Below are 22,572 nucleotides of genomic sequence, written 5' to 3'. Positions count from 1 at the left end.
CTTAAATTTAAATAACAGAAAATTACAATATTCTATAAATCACAACTATAAATTAAAATACCATGAGGACCAAATAATTTTCATTTATCCCACAACAAATACAACAATAATTGCTATTTGCAATTTGTAATGCAAGGCCCAACAGTGTCCCAGGAAGGCTGAACCATAACAGAAATAACAAACTTCAACATTTATGTTCATTCAAACTTGACAGCTCCAATATTTAATTTTCATTCTCGAAGTTGGTCACATTTTTATTTTTTGGCAAATCAAAACTCCCTGCTGCCCTGTTCCTTGCTCCATAAGGCTCAGAGTTACCTCTTTATACCCCATTGTGGGGTTATAATCTTTTAGCAGTTTCATATAACTGCAAACGTTCATCTACAGAAGAAAAGAAATTTTTAGAAAGTAACAGCTTTGATAATAACTGGAGAATTATAAATGAAAAACATACTTTACAAATCCTACTTATTTTCTCCTATTAATAACTGAAGTCACTAATTTTATCTTGAACTTGCAATAAGAGTTCAGTCATTACTTAAACACATCATTTTAGTGAAATAACTGTGCACTGGCTGGTCAAAAGACCATCATCAGTGAGGTGGTAGTTCATACTAGTAAACTTGTATCCAGAGTAAGCACGCCCCAGTGTCACTGAACTCCATAAAAAGCTACACAAAGACTTGTAGCTCTGGAGTTAGAGGCTAGAAACTATCTAATGATTACTGTCAGTCTCCAAAATTGTGAAGAATCAAAATTAAAACAGATCTCTAGTGGGGCTGCATAGTTGCTTCTCCTCCTATTTAATAGGGAACCGAGGTGAGCAGGAGTCCTTATAAGGGTTCACGAGTGGCTGGTAGAAATCTAAGTCACAAACGAAGTATTTTATTTCAGCACTTATACACGTTGGAGAGGGACCAGATCAAAAGAAAACAAAACTGCAGTAGTTGAGTCAAGAAATGACAATGCACAGGTAGTTTTAGGTATGCTATGAAGGGTGCTACAAAGTTTTCTGTCGTTTAGACATTTTTTTTCCTTTACATGTAAATTAGTTGTTTACAGTTATTTAAAGGAAAAAGAAAATAACTATTTGGTTCTGCATTTCATAAGTACTGCATTGCTTGTATAGCTTAGTAACAAAACTTTCTCTCCTTTCATCTGTTAATTTCTAATGCTATTTATGTTTCCTCCTGCATTAGATTATGAAATTACATCTATGACATAAGGAGTTTCATTGCAACACAGCAATATGAAACAAATTCAAAACTTCTCTGTAGATTTATACAGCAGTAAAAGATATAGGAAAAGAAAACAATTCATTGTGAAGGCAGTAAGAAAGTCTCTAAAGCATTTTTCATAGAAATAAGTTCTCAAACTCACTATCACATGGCAGTTTTTAAATAGGGACAATCCTTAAGTACTCACTTCAGGACTTTCAAAAAAAAAATCAATTTGAATACCATTTTGCAAGGGAGTTTTTTGATTGAGTGTTTTACATTTTTTCCCCTCAAAATTCCATTATGATCTTACATTTATTGATTGTTGAGCATTTATTTGCTTTCAAATTGCTTTTCCCTAAGGTTTGATATCTCAGGAAGAAACAAAACCAGACGCTAGCATCAAATACTGAGCTTTAATTCACAGTAGTTTGATACACTTTTTCATGTGCCCAGCCAAACAAATGGGAAAAGATATATGAAAAAACTACTTGAGAATAAGCAAGCTTCTCAGTTTTTCTGAGAAAGTTAGCAGTTATCCACAGGAATGTTAGGTAAGCAAATAAAGCTCTATGTGTAAATTACCTGAACATTATATAGACCAAAAGTTATTCCTCTAAGAACAATAACTGAGACCAGGCAATTAATGCAGAGTCACAACTAGTGTTAGCCATTGCAACCGGGTCTATGTGATGCTGAAAGAATACAGTTGTATATGGGAATGATATACAACTAGCATATGAAAGGTCCTACCTGAGACTTTTTGTCCAGAGTAAAATAAGAAACTATAGCTTCTTCTGAAGCACAGACAGGAAAAGTCTGTGACTCTGAAAGGCTGACTGAAGTGGCGTTAGACTACTCACAGGACTCTTGCAAAGACCTTCCTCAGTCTTTGAGCTGGACAGAGCAACCCTCTCAACAGAAATCTTCAAAACAGAATGAGACCCCTGGGAGTGGAGACACCATCTGCTAAAAATGGTAGTTCCAGAATACAGATAGCAGGATCTGCACTATCCAAAGTATAGTTTTATAAATGAAAAAGGAAAATTGATCATATCTATTGGTCTTCAAACACTTCACTTCTATTCCTCCTGTTTTGGTGGTTTTTTCCCCAATGCAGAAAAACTTGAAATCTTTGGAAGATGTGCAACTACTAAATATTTCAGTCAGAAATGGCCCTCTACATATAATTAAAAACTCTCCAGTTTAATGCTTTAACTGCTGATACTTGTTGGTCAGATGCATTTGTCAAGTTATCCAATACAAAAGGCCTTTCTATTCATACAATCCTGCAAATTCAGTCCACCAGATATATCAACATAATTCTGCTTCAGGTATGGTCCTGGCATCACTAAATCAGACAACTAAATGCCTTTGATAACATTTCTGGGCACCTACAAAAGACTGTTGCTTGATTCCTAGAAGATCCAGTTATGTCTAGTACCAACATCAGAAAAGATTAGTTGAGAAATAAGTGTCTCCCATGACACCAATAACTTCAGACATTCCTGACGCTTACATATACCACTACTGAGTAATGCAGACACTGCTATTTTATTGCAAACAGGAGAATTAATAAAATAAGATGCTGTGTTAGTTCGATGAAGCAAGAGGAACAGGCTTAAACAGAAACAGAACCAAATATTCATATTTCAAGCTAGTTGTACAAAAAACCCCACACATTCAAAGATTATTTTTCTCCTCCCTTCAGCATATAACCCTACATCAAAAACCAACATTCATCCTGAATGTTTTTCCTTCTATTCTTTTTAACATAAATTCAAAAGCCAGCTACTCCAAAATAATGGTCACACACCGTAGTCCAGTTACTGTTTTGTTTTTCAAGTGCCCATTCTGTTCCATGGTAAAATTCTAATTTCTCTTCTGCATCCAAACACAGTAAAGCTCCCAGAGATTTCATAACAGCAACTCTTCTTAGTTTTCTAGACAAGTTTCTGAGAAGAATAAGTTTAAAATATTTTGAGAGTATAGGAAATTCTACTTGAACAGAAGCTAGCATTTCCCTTTCTTCACATGCATAAACCATGCTGAAGGAGAACGTTCCCTTGGACGTCTCTAACTCAAGGCAAATATTTGGAACCACAATCGTAACTAAAAGCTGACAGTTAATAATTATTTTCCCTTCTGAATGCAACACTAATGTAATTAAATCACACCTATGAGAACTGTTTGTGTAATAAAGACATTCTTAGCATGGGACGCCACCTTAACAGCTTGATTCTAAAAGTACCAGGAAGATAAATACAGTCCCCAACAGTTCATCAGGTGAAAAGATTATTTCACCAACTTACTCATTTATATCATCTAAAAATCCCTCTAAAAAGGACTGATTGTATCCAGCCACACAAATGTCAAAAGTATATGGCACAAAGTATACACACTGATTGCCAGTGTCATTCTTCCCTATTATTATCCTGTCATTTAATTTCCTTTTAAACCATTTTGCTGTAATTTTAAAAATTAAGACAAGCACAATAGAGGAAGTAACTCAGTATTCTACAACATAACAAGGTGATGCATATGTACATACATACACATTATATATTTAAAAAATTGAAGGGTAACAAACATTTCACCACCTATACATGAAAGATGCACTACTGTCATATATACATAAGTTTAAGAGTTTGATTCTCCATTCCATTATATGAGTTTCCTGATGTTTACCTTCCAATTAAATAACAAATCTTAAAGAGACTAATTACATATTAAACCTGTAGCAACTGAGAGTCAGGTCTGCAGTCTAATTACAAGTGCAAAATTATGAACAGTCATTATTTCTTGTTATACCATAAATATTATTTTAATAGAAACTGAATAAATTGAATAACATTTCTTAATTATTTTATTATTAAATATTAATTGATATGAAATTAATCAATATTTCTATTAAATTTTTATCCTACAACTATCGCTAAGTCCACGAACACTTTCTGATGGTGTATACCTTCACAAAAGTTAACCTGTCTCCAAAACCAAGAAATGCTTCCCATCCTGAATCAATTATAAGTCCAAAATCCTATTTTGTGCACATGCTCAAGTTTCACCTGTTTCTACAGCACTCCTTACTTTGCATAGTGACATCCTTGGAGAGAGAGTTTCTTTCAAATCCTGCCTCAAGAAAATGCTTCTGCAAGTACATGGAACCTCTGAACCAAGTTCATTATCCACACAGCTTCTTCAAATTACCTTCTGAAGACTATTGCCCCCTCCCAAAACTTCAACATGATTAATTAGATGAGCAAACATGTAGAATTTCTGATATGCAGACATCACACGTATCCACACAGCTATGCAATTTTCTCTTTCCTGCCTGAGCAAATAACTTAGGATAAGTCATAAAGCATAAAAACACAAAACACAAAAGAACTGCACAAGTGAATCTGGACTAAGCAAAATTGAACATTAGGAGGAAAGACCTAGAAATCCTTCTGATATTCTTAAGCACAGACAATATCCTCCAAAACTCTCATATTGTTATGAAAAAATCCACCCTTAAGATCACAACAACAAGCAGGTCAGATTTATGCAGCCTGTAACCCAAGTCACCATTGAAATCTAGTAGAGAATTGCCTTGAACAATATTACTAGCTCACACTGTTGAGCACATGCACAGATAGAAACATTTAATGCTAGTATGTATTGACCAACTTTTTCTGCACAGCAACATCCTTACACACAAACCTGCTAACCTTAGTTCCACAATTCCCTTCAGTGCCATGGTTTGCAGGCTCCCAGACATTTCCATACAGATTTTTAACAGCATTTTCCACTTTTCTATGGAAGTGATGACATGATCTTTTAGACTAGAATGTCTTCTTAACTACAGGGCAAGTATATCCTACCAAGAGGAATGTAATGAGCAAAGAACAGAGAATTCAACAAGGGTAATGAGCTGTCCTTAAAAAACAGAAACCACAAAATAAAGGCATCCTATCATTTAAACTATATCACCAGAACACATATACTTCATAAATACATGATATACTGAAGATGAGCTTGCATAACTCATTATCTTATAGGTTGACATCATCTCAGAAAGCCTCCCAAATACTTCTGAACCATTAAAAACAAATAAACAAAAAAACAGAAAAAAGAAATTGAGAACTTGAAAGAGAAAGACTCAAAAACACAGTAAGAAAGTTCTCAACAGGGTGGGAAAACCCAGAACTTGCTGCTGCTTAAAAATTTGTAGATTTTTAAACACAGGATACTAGAGAATTTCCTTCATCAAAGTGTTGTTTTAGTCAAAAAAAGTATGCCTTCAAGTAGCCCCAGAATAAGTTATATGACACATTGAAGTCTAAGCCTGCAATGGTATAACTATGAGAACAAAGACTAGTTCTTCTACTAAAAATCTTGTGCTGCTATGCTCATAGTCATGAAAATTAGCATATGTTAGTTTTGTCATTCTCCAAGCCTTGAAGCACGGTAATTTCCCTCCATACTAAGCAACTTACATGAAGACAAGGAGACTTGTAGATTAGAAAGTTACAACATAAACTAGAATATCACACATTACACAGAGCTCTCCTCAATCATCACAGAAAACCAGAATACATCTTAATTACTGTATTTAAAAATAAGGAGTAAGATTAAACATATCCTTCATCTGTTTTGGTTTTCATTAGCAGGTAGAAATGAAAAGTCAAATTTATCAGGATGATAAAAAAAATAGTGACTGTGAAGAGCAGCAGGTTATGTGTCAAAGAACTTTGCAAGACTCTTTAAAAGGCATGTCCTTAGGAATGTCCTTAGTAGGCAAGAACTTTAACCACAGGGGGTTTTTTAATAATAGTAGGTAAGGCTTTGTAAGATCTTTATTGAGCATGACCTCAAAACTATCAACACAATGCAAAGGAAAAATTCAGAGGAAGATGTTCTCAAATACCATTTCAGTGCAGCACTGCAAGCCACCATCATTCCAAGAGAATCTAGCATACACCGGCTCTGCTTTCCAGTCCAATTGCTACTTATAAATGCAGTCAATCTAAATTAGAAAACCTAAGTCTAACTTTAAAGAATACTCTGCTTACATTCAGCTGCCTGTCACCTCAGATTTTAATGTCAGAGAACAGATTTCTGAATGCATACAAACCCCAAAAGCAGTAAGTGCACTTCAAGGACGCATCTAAAACTGAAAGTAATCCAGCAATGTTCCTGTTAATGAACAGCTTTTGTGAACCCAACATATTAAGCTGTGGTTTGCTTGTTCCCTGTATCTTCCCTGCCCTCTTTAAAACCAAGAAGATAGACCAGCTACAAACCCAGTCCAGCTTTGATGTCCTGGCTCATTTGAACAGAGGACACCTTTCAAGATCAATTCTAAGTACTCATCAGCCTCTAACCTATAATGGCATTTATACCTTCATTAACAGAGGCCCCCCATATACTCACTGAATGACATGTGTTTGGGTCAGTCTAAAATATCATCATAAAACTCCTCGGCTATGCAGCCATAGCTGAATAAGCAGCTTCATCTCCTCTCCTAGATCTGATTATGTTACACAGTAAAGGTCTCTGAGGTAACAAAGCACTTCAATCTGTATTGTATATTTGCAGAAGAAGAACATACAATTTGAAAACAATTCAGTCTTCCTGGGACAGAATTACAGAAAATTGTATGAACTCCCAGGCTTCCATTTCAATTCAGTCACTTATTTGTTATGTTACTTTAGACAACCAGAGAACTTCAGGTTTCCTACATGTAAAACAGCTCAAAAAATAAGTGTCTATTTCTCAAGATCCTTGTGATGACTAGCTACCTAGTGCTTAAGTAAGATACCCAGATACAGAGTATGATACAGATGTGTAGAGGTAAATGCTTCCTTGAATATAGGTAGGGCATTTTTCCCTGTGAAAACTAAAATAAGTGTAAGCAATTTGGAAATTAAAACCTCTAGAAAAATTGTGTCATTTTCATTTTAAAATAGATGTTCACAGATTATTCCTACAAAGTGCTACACTATAAAAAAATACCCAGAAAAAAAAAGTTTTAAATACAAATGTTCTGGATTTAATACTTATATCAGCATTAGGTTTTAGAAAACATCTGCAAAAATATTTTCTAACAGTTGTCTTAACGTATTACAGCTGTGCACACAAGTGCAAATTTGTATGTTTTAAAAAGCATCTGTTTGTCCAGTATTTGTCATTTTTCAAGAATACCTTCCAGTTCCTGTTCAATGTTTTAAGTTACCCTTTAAAAAAACCTCAGTTGACTTAGGAAGCAAACAAAACAGATCTGATATGAGAGAACTACAGAAGCACACAGCTTAATTACAGCAGCTCTATGAAACAGATTTCCAATGAAATACATAGATCATTTTCCTCTTCCCCATAACTGCTTTCGTACATCTTGCATATACCACATATACATTTGATTAAGTATCCTCCAAAGTACATTCATTAACTGGGCTGGCACACACAAACACAAATGTGAGCTATTACGTGTTTGTTTTGGTTTACTGTTTTGGATTTTCTTTGTGAGAAATACATACTTGGACACACACACGTGGTGGTGCAACCCCCGCTCTCTTAGGTTGGTCGCTGCTTAGTGCGATTTTCCCCCTCCTTGGGTCACACGCCAACCCAAGATGAATAGGGAAAGGTAGGGAACCAGAGCACAAAGGCACTCCCTTAACACTCCTGACTCCTACCTCGCCTGTTGCTTGGGAACAGGCCACATGCCAACTCAAATGGCTTGGGAAATGCAGTAGACCAGAGCATTAAGGTGCCCCTCAGCCCACCTGGTTTCTGCCCCGCTCTCTTACCATTTAAAGAACAATAACAACAATCAATACCTCCTAACAGCTTAGTATATCCATACTTAGGTTGTGGCCCAAAGGGGGTTATACCAGAACTTCAAGAGTTCTGGGCCTGTGCAACTGGTAGAAAGTACCAGAATATTCCATCATCTGAGTTGGGCTGATATGGAAAAGTACCTGACAAAAGTCAATTATCTCAGACCCTATAAATAGCAACCCTAAGCAAGACCCTTTGAGCTCTCTTGGATCACAGCAGGCTGTGACCAGCATCTCCCCTGAGCTGGGACACCTCTCAAAGTTTAAAGATAGTTTGCCCACAAAGCCAACGGAAGGCCAGGGTGAAGTCTGACTTCTTCTCAACTCTCAATTACCACCCATTGAGAGATACTGATGCATTGTGAGTATTTGCTCCAAACTCAAGAAGAGGGAAATTTTAACTATAGGCTAGCCTCTTCCATCCACCTCTTTACCTATCTATGTGCTTAACTACACCCATTTGCCTTCATGAGCATGGATGTCTAGATACTTCACTGGATATTCAAATATTTCTGTGCTGTCTGTGTGTGTATGTTTTGAGTAATCGCAAATATACATGCATATATATTTTGATTTAGAATATCTTGTAGTAAGTTACTGTGAATCTTGTCATTCTCAAATCTGTAATCAAGTCATTATCTTAATCATAATATATTTTCCTGAATCACACTGTTAATCTTTAAATTGATCAAGCATTAAGTGCTGCTTGAAATTTAACCTTTGATCCATCTCACACCACAAACAAATCTCAAATTGCTATTAAATTACAACCGTGTGAGATATTTTCATCTGCAACAAAACACTCTTACCCCATAGATTCAAAAAAGAACAATTAAAGGTGCAAATTATCCTACATTTGGATTAATCAGCACTTCAGTTTTAGTACTAAAGCTGGAAATATCAAGTATTCCTTCATACAAGTCAGAGGATATCAAAGTTTTATTGAGTTTTGAAAGCTGAGATGCATTATCAAGAAAATTAAGCTTGCCATATTTTGTTCACCTATACTATCAATTACAAAAAGGAAAGTATTTTAAACTTCAGCATGACTAGCAAGATATTTATTCTGGTTAATTTATTTCTGTCCTTGCACTGGGGGTGGCATACAAGGAAGTCCATTTGTCTTCTTGTTCCACAGTGCCTCATGGTTTACTTACACCTTGAATAGAAAGTTTCTGCAAAGCTCACCAGAGTATTTAAAGACATTACTAACCCCAGCCTAACCCCAGCTCTCCTGACAGGCTTTTGACCAAAGTCATTGTTGCTCACATTTTACTGCCACAACTGGTAACGTACATAGTTAAAATCTGGTCCTTTTGTGCTATTTCTGATTGTTCTTTAGTCCCATCTCCCACATCCCAATAGTTACAACATGATCCACTTTTTCACTGAAGGCAAGTTATTAGCCTTCGAGGTAACAGAGAACAAGCTGAAAACTCAAACACATGTGACAAAACATAGGTCTATGCATAAAGTAAAAATGCATGTCTACACTAAAAAAACTGCATTTAAAGACAGTGAATCCAGACTCACAGTTCTGTAATAACGCAATCATCCTACTAATTAGGAATGTATGGTGCTTTGGTACTGATATAGCAATGTAATAACTAATATAGAACATTGTATCATACAAGTAGAGCAGTAACTCTTCAAAATATCTGTTCAGTACTATGGCATATCACATTCTAGGAGGAAATGCATTCTCTAAAGTTGTACCTAGCTTATTAGCTGTCCCTCATCCTTACAGTCATGCATCACCTCAAGTCTTTAACCTTAAGAAAGTGTTATTTCCTTTTTACAGATGAGACACTGAAGCACATAAATTATGGAAGAAATCTATAGGAAAAATGTAGATGCTAAGTGTCATTTCATGTGTCTACATCCAACCTTTAAGTACTTCAGTATTTGTTCCATTGCCAAGTAATCCTAGAATATCCTGGTTTCAAATTCCCTACCCAAATCATGGTTCTCAGGCACGTACTGCTTTAAACTTGGAAATATTCTACAGCTAGCTTGTTTCTAAACATCACTAACATGAACAAAGTAGATATTTTACCATCATACGATGGTAGTAGCACATTTCCATCCTTAACTAAGAAATATAAAATACTGATTCAGACAAATCCTGGAATCCATTTCTTCCAGATGAGTGACATAAGCTCTAAATTTTGGAAGAGCTTTTATAGCGATTTCATTTTTTGCAAAATGCTGTTGCATTAACAGAGAGTTTAAGATATTTACCCTAGAATATTCTATAGACCTGGTGGCTAAATTACTTTTCAGAGGTCTAAAAGCTTTAGGTTTTTCCATCTGCAGGAGACTTCAAAGCTGAACACAGTTCCTATACCTTGCGAATGAACACTAAGTAACAGTGTTGAGCTCAGTTCCATAATTTCTCAATAGCATCTTCCTCCACATGGAGCTCTGAAATCAGTGCAACTCTTACATCTGCTCATTAGGCCTTTAAGAATATATAGAGCAGCCTATAATACTAGCTTGAAAATTCCCACTGCTCACTCACCTCACATGAAAACATACACTTCGCTTATAGTCTACTATTGGTCCTTTATTAGTGTTAACTGCTGCAGTTCACTGGAGTGCCCATGTTTTCAGGTATCATCATCATTTTTTCCTCCTTACATCAACTTTGTAGCATGTTTTCCAAGACTAGACAGCTAATGATATATTCCATGGACAGACAGATAATTACTCTTCAATATTGCATGAGTTTCCCAATGCATTTTTTTATCGTCCATGTAGTGCTGTTTTAAAGTACGTTTTTTTTCACCAGCACTTCAGTTAGTACGTGTGAGAATATCCTAAGGATATTGCTGTAGCATTTCATATTACCTCCTACCTTTTCTGCCTACATTTTGATACAATTAAATCAATTTGTAGTGCAGTGTGATAGACTGATCTCTCAAAAACTACTCATATTCATTTTAAAAAGATGACATGAACTATGGTAATGCCTTCCAAAATATGATCATCACGCCTTCTTTTTGGTTAAAGGAAGTAAGAAATACACAGTGTGAGACTACTTATTTGCCAAATTACATTTAAAACATAATAAATATTAAATGCTATAACCAGTACAGGCATTTATGTATCATTTATGGATAGACCTAAGCATACATTCCATACAACTGAGCTTTTTACACACCCGTAGCAATGGCAACCAGCCTTTGGTGCTGTTTGAAGGCCCGACAGGGTCATCAGCCATCTGATCCCACGCTTATTTGCTTAAGTAACAAACCACTCAGTCTGCAAACAAACTAGACTCCGGACTCCAGGACCCTGTGCCTAACTTGCATTTGGATTCAATCCTATAGATGGTCTCAGACTTTCACACAGGAAGAGACTCTCTACATCATTAACTATCTACTGCTTGGGGGCAGGGAAGAGAGGTGTTTTTAATAGAGCATAGCTCCATGCCAAGCACATACACGTTTGTAGCCCCACAATTAAATATCACTCCGAACAGGGGAGATTGTGTTCAGTTGACAGACTAGTTTGAGAAAAGCAGAGCCACGTATCAATCACTTGGTACTGAGGATGCAGCAACTCTGAGAAGACTTGTGAGACAGAAAATAATAGACTGAGCTGACAGCACAGTGCTAAGCTTTGAAGCATTCTCTGCAGCTGCACACAGCAGGACACCAAGCAGCAGGGGAGAGGTTACTCTGCTTCCACATTTCACCAGTACAACCATCACCAGAAGACAAGCATCTAGCTCTGGCATTCATAGCTCAAGAATGCTGATAAAATAGGGAAGGCTAAAACCCAAGAGAGCAATCAAGGATGTAAAAACTTGGTTTATGTTGAGACTACTCAAGGAACACTCCTCTTCCATGCTCAATGAGGAAAAGGTAACCATGTTTTCACCTAGACAGGAAACATAGACCTGACATACTGAAGGCTCTGCAGTGAAGGCAGGTTTTTCTCAAAACATGGGAAAACAAGGCAGTTCAAAGAGACAATAAAAGAAGTAGGGTAAATTTTCTGGATTATGGTGATTAAGCATTTCTTTTTGCTGGACTAGAAAATGATGAGGATAACTAATCAACGGAAGAATTTTGAAAGCCTGTAATGGGCTTTCATTCAGGAGAAGTATTTTCAGACATGTATGGATGCCTTTTTAAAGCATGTGTTCAAAACAGGGATTAATTCAGAGTTACCCTACAGCCTGCATAAGGCAAGCTGTAAGAACAGGTAATTGGAGAGTTCATTTCTGGTCTTGTCTATAAAAACCCATTAAAAAAACATCCAAATGGTTTAGTGGTGAACTTGGTAGTGTTAGGTTAGCAGTTGGATTCTGATCTTAAGGGTCTTTTCCAACCTAAATGATTCTATATAGGAAGTATTAAACAACAACAAAAAATATACTCTCAAAAATATTTTTAAGTTTTCAAAAAGACTGTTTTCCTTTCAAAAAACACTTTTCAGTGCAGATTGTTTACCTTGTAGGAGGAGTTTAGTATGGTCATATGGCTTGGGTTTCTACATTTCAAAACAAGATTTGAAATTTAAAAAATGTGTCCCCTTACAAATTAAAAATCTCTTTATCATACAAACTATCATTGTATTTTAAAATTTTAATCGAGACAGAGAGAATAACTTACACTGGAAGAAATATTTTTAAGAGCATCACCACTAAAATCCATTTAAATAAAAAAAAAAAATCACATTTTATAAAAATAAAATCATACTCACTGATATTTCCACTAGTTTAATTACATTAACAATCACATGTTGACTTATAAAAAGGCAATTTGCAGGTGTAAAATCTCACACACATTTCCACTGATATCAGTAAGAATAATTATGCCTGTGTCCTGAATCAGATACAGGCCATGCTGATGACAAAGGCAGTTTTGCAACTGATAGCCTGACTCAGGATTTCAGCCTGTGTAACAGAAGTTGCACCAGTTTAATGGTGATGTTGTTTCACATTAAAGTTAAGGCAAACTAAGTCTGTACCACTTCTAAAAGGGACAATTTTCCTTTCCCATGTACACGTGCTCATTTCTTCTACCTGCTTTGGGTCAGCAAGAGACTTAGCAAGTGAAGGAACATGAGGAAAATGAGCTGGCTTAAAAAAAAAAAAGTTGGCTGGGAGGTGGAGAGATATGTTCCTGTTGACACTTTTCAACTCTCAGCAGGAATATTAATGCTTACATAAGAAGCAGAAAGATGTAATCAAAGAGAAGCATGAAGGATAAAGTCATGCCTTTTTACAGCAGCATGAACTTCAACTGGCTGCAGCAAAAACTGTTTTCTAAAGATCATTTCTTATACAACATTATTGTTCATTTACAATCTGCAATTTAAGGACACTTTCCTTCCGTGAGTCATTCTGCAGACAGCAGAATTCGGATTTTTAGATAGAAATAAGGATTTTGCCTGAAATAATAAAATTTGATACCCCTTTAACATTTCAGTTGTGAAGGTTCTTGTACTTGGAAATTGTTTTGACCTTGAAGAACACAAACTCTTTTATAGGAGCTCTAGAAACTAAGGACTACATGCAGGAGGTAATTTAGAAGTGTAATAAGAACATCTGGAGACAAGGTTATATAATCAAACAGATCAATTTGTTCTTACTCTCTTCATAACTAGATACCTAGAACCAGGCAAAGCAGATTAACTGAAGCATAGGTACTCAAAAATGCTCACCTATCCTGTACAGTCTGCTTTGTTACATATGCAAACTGGGACAAGTTACCAAATAAACAACGATAACCATCTGAAGACATGATTTTTTTTTTTTTTTTAAAGACAGCATTTTAGAAGACAGGATATTTCCAGTCACTCAGGTACTCAAAAACTTAAGAGGAAGAGCAGTTTCATGCACAACTTTTTCTCTAATGCTCTTCTACACACCAGTGTACAAACCAGGGCTAGAGAAAGGGGTAACTTTTTGCTCCAAGCTGAAGGAAACTTTTTTCTTCTCAGAGCTCATTCTGTGAGCAGCAAAACTAATGAAACCTGTTTTCCTGCAGTGCTGCATCTCAAAATTGATCGACTTTGACATCTAAATACACAGAAGCTGTGACTGCAGCTTTTCCTGCAGTTGGACCGTTCGTAATGTTTGCCTCCCTGAATTCCCTGGAGTCTCATAACACAAGTGATTTGGTCAGCCTTCCCCTCTCCATTCTGCCCAAACTCATCATGAAAACTGTAACTGACCAACAAATTCAAAGGTCTAGGCCAGGGGAAGAAAGAGTGGCAGATGTAGCATTAAAATCTTCATTTCTTTAATAAATCAATCTATCAGAATAAAACTGGACATTGTACTTCCATGGTTGTGCTTTTGTTTAGATCTTGGGAACTGTGTTGTTTGAAGCTCCCTCTATAAAAACAGAACCTGCTCACCCTTTGGCATTCTTACCTTTCACCTGTCTCCCATAGGCAGGCAGAGAGCATTCCTTTCCCCTCTCTTTTTATAACTAAATTTCCCTTTTATATTTGGGTACCAAAAAAAAAAAAGTTTGAGTTCTGTCAGAGCATAAGGGAAGGAAAAAAGAAATTCAGAGAGAAGGAAACAAGTCAGAACTGCATTCATATATCCATCCTGAACAGAGAGTAAAATAATTTACTGCCAGGCAGAGATGAGGCCTAGATCATTCTGAAAAGTGACTTAACAGGGATGTGAATGCAATGCAGTAAGAACAACACCACTTCCATTTATATAACAAGTTACCACATGCTTCACAATACGAGTAAATACAAAAGTTAATAAGAGTAATAAGATAGTGCTAGAGAACCTTTTTGCCCATTTTTTCCCCCATCCACCTTCTTTCATCCAGTCCAGAGCAACGTTTGCAAAGTAGTCTACTTATTCAGTAGTTCTTCTACAGGGAAAAAGCAAGCTTATCATAGTATTGTCAATTAATTTTGACACCTGCTTACTAAGATTGATCAATTATTTTTGATGTCTCCCTGCTATGTTGTTATTTCTGAGTCTAGAAAAGAAATAAAACTAAGCCAAAAATACTACACATCTCTCACCAAAGAATTAATGGTCCCAAGTTACCCCTAGGTAGAATATTTCTCTTATGACAATGCTTCTGACGCTGGCTAATGCAAGTCACTCATTTCCAGAAGAGCAAAAATAACCATACTTCACTTATATGAAGAAAAATAAAGACCCTTTTATTTTCAAGTGTTTTATGCTTACCCTTAAAAATCTGTTTCCTCAAATAATCTAGTGACAGAAAATGGGTTTTGGACATGTCCAATTAAAATCATTAAAAGTTCAATTTTAATCTTGTATAAGAGTGACTCACCCAGGCACTTCAAACTGCTGAAACTTTGAAACAATGTAAATGTTTAGAATAATGGACTAGGTTGTATTAACATTTGTATAGATTGTATCTACAACCCATAAATTGTTAATGCAGTTTATTATAACCAAACTTTTCAATCTTTATGTCATTCTGAAACATTATTCATAAGAATTCTTACTGACAGAAGCAACTGCTGCAAAAGTGATATACATCCAGCATAATTTGTCAGATGAAAGCACCACTGATGCAAAGTCCAGCCATGGCTACCTGCCTGTAAAGCAGATACACTTCACAGACCAACAGAAACAACATGCAAATATTCCATGGTAATAAATCAAACCCTCAATTGCCACAGAAGTCAGAAAGGTCTTCAATCACCCAGCCATAAGGCAGAATAACATTCTTTTTCCAACTCTTCAGTTGGAAATACATAGATTTGACTCATCACCCATTCAATACCCATCTGAATTTTCCAGATTCAAAATACAACCACTCTGAGTTGCTGCTTGCATTCTAAGACATGTTAACATATTTCATGCCATCCCCAACTCGCAGGACTTGAAAAGCGTTAAATCTTACAATGTTTATTTTCACTGCAGAGTATATTTTGCTTCTAAGAATAAATATTAAAGGCAAGCTATTAAAGACACAACTATGAAAGCATCCTCAGTAAAATAATAGGTCTCCAACATAATAGAAACCGCTTACTTCCGTGATAGAAATCACAATGCAAGCATCACTGTCATTTCTAAAGCTAAGCATGAGAGAATATAGAGGACTTAATGAGAAATCTATTCTGATTTCACCAAAACTCCTAACAGCACATTGATTAACCACAGTGTTAGCTTAACTCAGAAGAGGTGCCCTTTCAACATTCAGGCAGAACTTCCTCTAGGTGGGGATGGATTATTAACTTTCTACCAGAAGTGAAAATGTAACCACTGCCTCCTCACTTGACAAATACAATCAATGTAAAGAAACAAATGTTTTCACAAATAATCAAGGAAATACCTGTAAGGACTGCATAAAGGCTCCAGTAACCCTTCAGAGAATATACTAATTCAGAAGCTTTGAAATTTAAGAGATGATAGATTTGCTTCAGCCCTTCAGCTCAGGTCTGTCATGAGTGGCATCAAGACAAAGGATACAAGTAATCTCTTTAAAGCAAGGAAATAATAGCTCTGCAAGCCTGTCTCCTGCAGATCCTCACACACAAAGAAGATTCACCTGGGCCTCCTCTCCTCACTCTCAATCCCTACACAATTAGCCCATTGTTCCACAGCACAGGGCAGGACAAACCCCAAATCTTCAATGTACACAGGCAACAAATGACCAACTTTAAAAATCTTATTACCAAGTTCATATGCAGAAAAGAAGTATTATATTTGTCTTATATTACCTTTATAACTCAGTTATAATCTCACTGACCATATATCCACCATATATTATTAGTGAATTGTTTCTTTCTCTGCAGCATGTATATTACTTCAGTCACCATGTCTGACTCCAGCTACTCCTTAATTTCCCAAGCTAAGAAGTTACTAGATTTACTTTTTGTTTATATAGGAATAAGTGACCTTGGATTAAATCTTTAAAAGAGATGTAAATTATATAGCTAAATTTCAGTGCTCCAAAAAGAAAACTGAACTTAAACACAATTTAGAATAGACAATTATTGATACTTTTAACCTATTAAGAGTACTTTTCCAAAGGCAGAATTTGAATTCTTTAAGACATAGCCTCACAGGTGTATTGTTATTACCTGGATGTTAGAACACTTTCCAGCTTGTAAGGGGTGTTTTACAAGGTAATGAAGTGAGATGTCCTGTCCAAGGTTATATAGCAAAATAACAGCAAATGGTACTCTTCACAGCCAGTCTTTATACAGATACCAAAGAGGGTGGGGGGGGAAAGCGACAGCCCTATAAATTAAGTCTTCTTTTCCACTACATGTAGAAAAGCAAGTGTCAGGGTGTGCTTTCTTCTCACTGATCAATGACTCAGTATCACATCCACTTTTAAGAATGAGAAGGTAGTTCTAGCTTCACTGACCACTCACTCCTTTGCAAAAACGCTACCTTTTTACATTTATCACTCTCTCCTCTCCTGCAAATCTTGCCATGAGTGATGTACCTTTCACTAAGTTATACTCATGTTACCCTGAATGTACCTGACTAATGCCCCACTTAGCTAAAACACTTGAAAGAAAGGGAGGAAGGCTGAAATAAGCAAAGCACTTTCACTCTCCGGAAGGGAAAGTCATTCAATTTCACTAGTAATTTTTGCTCCCTGGGCAGCCCCCTGAAGCGCACATGTCATTTCCATGACAATTCCAGAAGGGACAGCAGCGGCACAGCTTTAGGCCGATTCCTCCTTGTCTCTCAGCTCCCATCAAGTGGAGGAGCCTATTTTCAGCAGTAAATCAGCGGGTACAATTTTCCGTCGGAGGACTCCGTCCTGTGTTCTTAGAGGGAGGGACCATGAGGTGCAGGAGCCTATTTCATCCTTAACTTCTGTCACATACTTCCACCACACATGAACAAAATCATAGCAGACACAAGCAAAAAAAAAAAAAAAAAAAAAAAAAAAAAAAAAAAGCAAGTGAAAACGATAGGGAAAGGGTGTAGGGAGGGAAAAAAGGAATGGTAATAAGCAGAGACTTACTTGAACCTGCCCTGGCAATGTTGGCACTGGTCTCCCACCCAGCCCTGGTCGCAGACACAGGTGGAGTTGACACAATGACCGGAAAAGCAGGAGATTTTGTCGCAGGACTTGGACTGGGACACCTGGGCATAGAGGGCCAGGTACAAGAAGCCGTAGAAGAGCAGCCAGCTGTTCACATCCAGGAGCGAGGAGAAGCAGCAGCAGCAGGAGGACGAGGGGAAAGGTCTGCAGGCGCCCAGGGGCGCGGGGGCAGCTCCCGCTCGCCTCGCAGCGCCGCCCGGGTCCATCTTCGCCGCGGGGGACAGGGGCCGAGGCGCGGCCGGCGGCGGGCAGCGATGGCAGCGCCGCCCGCGCACCCCGGGCAGGGGCAGCTTCCCCCCAGGGGAAATAATCCAGCCGGGGAGATTCAAACCCCCCGCTCGCTTCTCGTCTGCCTCTCCTCCCTCCCGACCCCAGCGCTGCCCTCTCCGGCCCCTTCAGCCCTCGGCGCCCCGTCACTCCCGAGGGGAAGCCCGGCAGCCCTCAGCCATCCGCCCCTTCTCTTCGTCGTCCTCCTCAGGGCTCATCGCTCCCGTCTTCTTCCATGGAGGAGGAGAACCGCTTCTTGACCTTGTGTTTCCTCCTCGCCAGATATGCCCCCCTCCGGCGTGCACACACCGCACACCCCACCCCCGATCATGTAGCCCCCCGACTCCCCCCTCTCCTTTGTAGTCCCTCTGCCCGCGGCACACACGCAGGCGGCGGCGAGGAGGAGCGCGGAGAGGCGGGGGCCGCCACCGCCGCCGTCCTCTCGCCAGTCAGATGGGAAGTGAGGGCGGCCGGGACCCGGAGCCGCCACGGCGCCCCGCACCGGCGGCGGGAGGAGAGGGGGGGAGCTGCGCGGCGAGGAAAGCGCTGAGGAGCCTTTATCCCCTCTCCGCTATCAGCCCTGCAGGGAAAGAGAGGAGGGTGGGAGGGGAGGGCTAACAGCCCCGCCGTGTCCCGGCTGACAGCTCCAAGCAGCCATTTTTAAAGGCTAATTGTCATCGCCTCTCAGAGCCGCCTGCTCGCTCTAACGCCCCCCGCCCCGTTTGGATCCGCCCGTCCCTCAGCGGCGGGGGGGGCCGGGCCGGGCAGGGCGGGAGGCCGCCCCCCTTCCCGCCCTCCTTCCCCTCCCCTCCGCCCGCAGCCGGGGTAACGGCACACCGGAGCTCCCGGCGCCCAGCGACGGCAGCCTGTGCCCTGTGCTTCAACGGACACCTCTCCCGCCCACCCTTAAAAAGAAAAAGGAAAAAAAAAAAAGAGAAGCGGGGGGAGATGGAACGGCCCCGGGCCCACCCGCCGCACAAAGCCGGCGGAGGCCCCACGGCCCCGCGCGGGCGGGGGGGGACGAACCCACCCCGGCGCTTCTCCTCATCGTCCTCCCCCTCCTCCTCCTCATCTTCCTCGCCGCCGTCCGGGCCCCGGTCAGCGCGGAGAGCCGCCCGCTGCCTTGATCCCTCCTCCACAGGAGCCGGGCCGGGCCGCTCCGGTCTTTGCCCCAGGTCCTGCAAAGTTCAGAGGCGGTTTTCTCTGAACCCAATACGGTTAGCGCTAGAAGAGATGTCACAGCTCGTGGTGAAATCCTTACCTTCCTAAGGTTTACTCCATCCTCCCACTATACGGTTCAAATCAAGTCGCTTACAGCCTGATGAGCAGTAACAAAAGTTCTCAGCAGTGTAAACAGAGCAGTACAAAAGTAATCGTTGTAATCAAGTTGCCGAAAATGTCCTTTTTTCTGCAAAGTGTGCCATACGCAGCCCGTCTTTTTCAACTTTGCTATAGCCTCTTTTCATTTTACAGGTTTTTTACAAGAAGAAAAATGATGAGCCGGGCTCTAAGCAGTGAAGAAAATAACAGCAATCAAAGCCTCTGAAACTTTCTCCTAACACTGGAATTGAGAATTTATGACATGATCTCTCTATTCCAAGAAGATAAAGAAAAGGTATTTAATTTCATCTCCTGGTACCATCTCAAAACAGATAGGTCCAAAGTGACCAGTCTTAGAGTCTGAAATCAGATCCAAATCAACCCTTCTTCACATTCTGCAGTTCTTACCCACGGGAGTGTGGAGGAATTGTCTGGGGTTTGACTTAGCCTGTTTTCCCAGACATACCACTAAACCCTCACCTGAATTTCCAAAAAGATCAAAGTACATCAGTACTACAGTAAGGAGCACGATAACATCCAGCAGTATCTATTTGTACTTTGTGTGATGTAAGAGTCCAACTAAGGTCAGGATGTCAGAGCTAAGCACAATACAAACATCACAGAGAAAGTCTGTGCCTTAAGGAGTTTGCAGTCTTGATGGAGGCAATACCTGAAAGTGTGAGGGGAAAACAGAGATGAAGAGCGCGTTTGTCCAGTTTCATGCCAGAGGATGTCAGGAGGCCCACAAGCCGCTCTTAGTCAGGAGTCTGTACATTGTCTTCCTAACAGAGCTCAGATAGATCATTTCATTGTTCTGGATCAGACACATTTCTTAGCTATTAGACATCTCTTTGTATGTGTTTTGTGATGAATTGGTAAGTTCATGCAAAGAGAGGAAATGGAAATTGTGTTGCTGCTTTATATTTTATGAAAAAAAGCTGAGGCTGAAGCCGTTGTTGAACAGTCTGCTAATTGTACAATATTACATGTGATTAAGGCTGCTGAACAACTGTCCTCTGTAAAATAACATTATGAGACCAGAAATGCAGTTAATAGGAGATTATAGTCCAAGGCACAAAGTCAGTTCAAGACTACTCTTTAATCCAGAAACACTTTAAGCAATAGTTTTGCTTACCATGGCAGGGAGATACATTCCTCCTCCACCAACCAAAAAAGTCCCAAAGCCAGAACTATATTTTTCTCAGACTGAAGGAAGATTTCACTTCAGATCTACAGAAGTCAGCCAAATTTTTGAAATTAACATTCACAGCAAAGCTAAAATCTCAACAATCCTTTGCCAGGCAGGAGATCTCTTCAAAAGCACAATGATCAGTGTGCACTTGTCCATTAAATGCCAACTTTCTTCTTCAGTAATGAATGAAAAAAATAAAAATTAAAAAAAGAAAGAAAAGAAATACAAATTTACATTGGGCAAGCTTAAACAGCTTCTTAGGTAATTCTGTAAGGCTGGAGAAAAATCACAAATAGACTATCAGAAAAGGACTAGGGTGGTTATAAGAGTTGCAGAGAATAGTATGACAGTACTTTTACTGCATAAAGAAATCATAACTAAAAATGTAAACACAACCATAAAGGTTTCTAGATTTAGAACAGGAAGGAAGAAACACTGGACATCTATCTTCTGGCTAAAAAGTAACACACTACGGAAAGGAAGGAATGCAAACCTTTTGGCTGCTGTATGTCACATCAATGCAGTAGATATTCAGTAGATATTTCATAACCCTAGGAAATGAATGATGTGCAAATGCCAATATTGGTTCTCTTCTGTGCTGATTTGATGGGATTTTTTTGGTGTCAGATGAAGTTAACAGATCTGGCTGGGAGAAGTCAGATCTGTCAATCCTTTCATCGTTACATGCATATCTGTAAGTTCCACTTTTCTTGGAAGTGTAACATTTTACACCTTTCATCCTGCCGGTTCTTGACACAGAAATCGTTTCCACTTTTAAAGGACTAAGGTACTAAAATGTCTTGAGTAGAATTTACAACTTAAAAGCATTTGAATAACTTGTCAAAAGTTTTAAGTTACTGAATAAAAACAGATAATGAGATTACAGTAGTGATGTAGATGGTTATGCGAACAAAACCTTCCAAGAATATGTCCATCGTAGTAGGAAAGCAAAATAAAAAGAACAAGTATAAAGTATAAAGGCTTCTTAGCTGTTACTATCAAAACGTAAGCACTAGTATACAAGGAGAAAAATAGTGATACATGTGTATTCATTCAGCAAAACAGCTTAAAGTATATTTAAAGATCTATATGGTTGCTGTTGTAAGGCAGAGTGGAGTGCGTAAAGGGAAACAGCCCTCAAACACAGACTTCTTCAGTTGTTCAGAATTTCTGCAAGACCCTGAGGACAAGAATATAGCAGAATCCATCCTCCCCTCCCTACTTCCTCACCATTCCCTGCCCCCTCCCCCCACATACACCCCCCTCCCTGCTCTGCTGGCCCTCTCCTACAGGCTGATACCAGTCAAGCCTTGCTGCAGACATCTTTCCTTAAGGATGTTTAGTCCTATTTACGGTATCTAGTGCAGACGTGTTTTTGCAGTGATGTTGAGAAGAACAATATAACCAGCTGAACAGAAAAGGGAGAAGAAAATATTACCTTTGCGGTTGACCTCTTTGCAACGATATTAAGAGAAACAAATGTTTTCTGTGCCCTTTCCCTTCTCCTTGGGAGAAAGACGTTATCAGACTCATTAAGTAAAAGGGGCCAAGCTGCCCACTGCTTCTGGGCAGGGATATAGAGATCTGAATTGGCCTTTGATATATTGGTAAAACTATCATGTAGATTGCTGTGGTGGAGGTAACAGCTGCAGAGAGATCTGATACAGTTTGGGGGGCTGTTCTAGCTTAACATCAGAGCAGTGTACAGGCATTATGGT

General features: G+C 39.0%; 1 protein-coding gene across 5 annotated transcripts in view; it reads right to left on the bottom strand.

Annotated features, from left to right (window-relative positions):
• The window catches only part of ATRNL1 (attractin like 1), a 576,314-nt gene extending 557,689 nt beyond the window's left edge, over positions 1–18,625 (bottom strand). For all 5 annotated transcript variants that reach the window (XM_074875364.1, XM_074875362.1, XM_074875365.1 and 2 more), the window contains exon 1: positions 17,995–18,625. In XM_074875364.1, coding sequence (XP_074731465.1) covers positions 17,995–18,281 — 287 coding nt within the window. In that variant the 5' untranslated portion in view covers positions 18,282–18,625. The remainder of the gene's footprint in view (positions 1–17,994) is intronic.
• Positions 18,626–22,572: the final 3,947 nt, after the last annotated feature.

Source organism: Strix uralensis, chromosome 7 (genome assembly GCF_047716275.1).
Source record: "Strix uralensis isolate ZFMK-TIS-50842 chromosome 7, bStrUra1, whole genome shotgun sequence".
In the NCBI taxonomy this organism is placed as follows: Eukaryota; Metazoa; Chordata; class Aves; order Strigiformes; family Strigidae; genus Strix; species Strix uralensis.
This window is presented reverse-complemented; position numbering and strand designations above follow the sequence as displayed.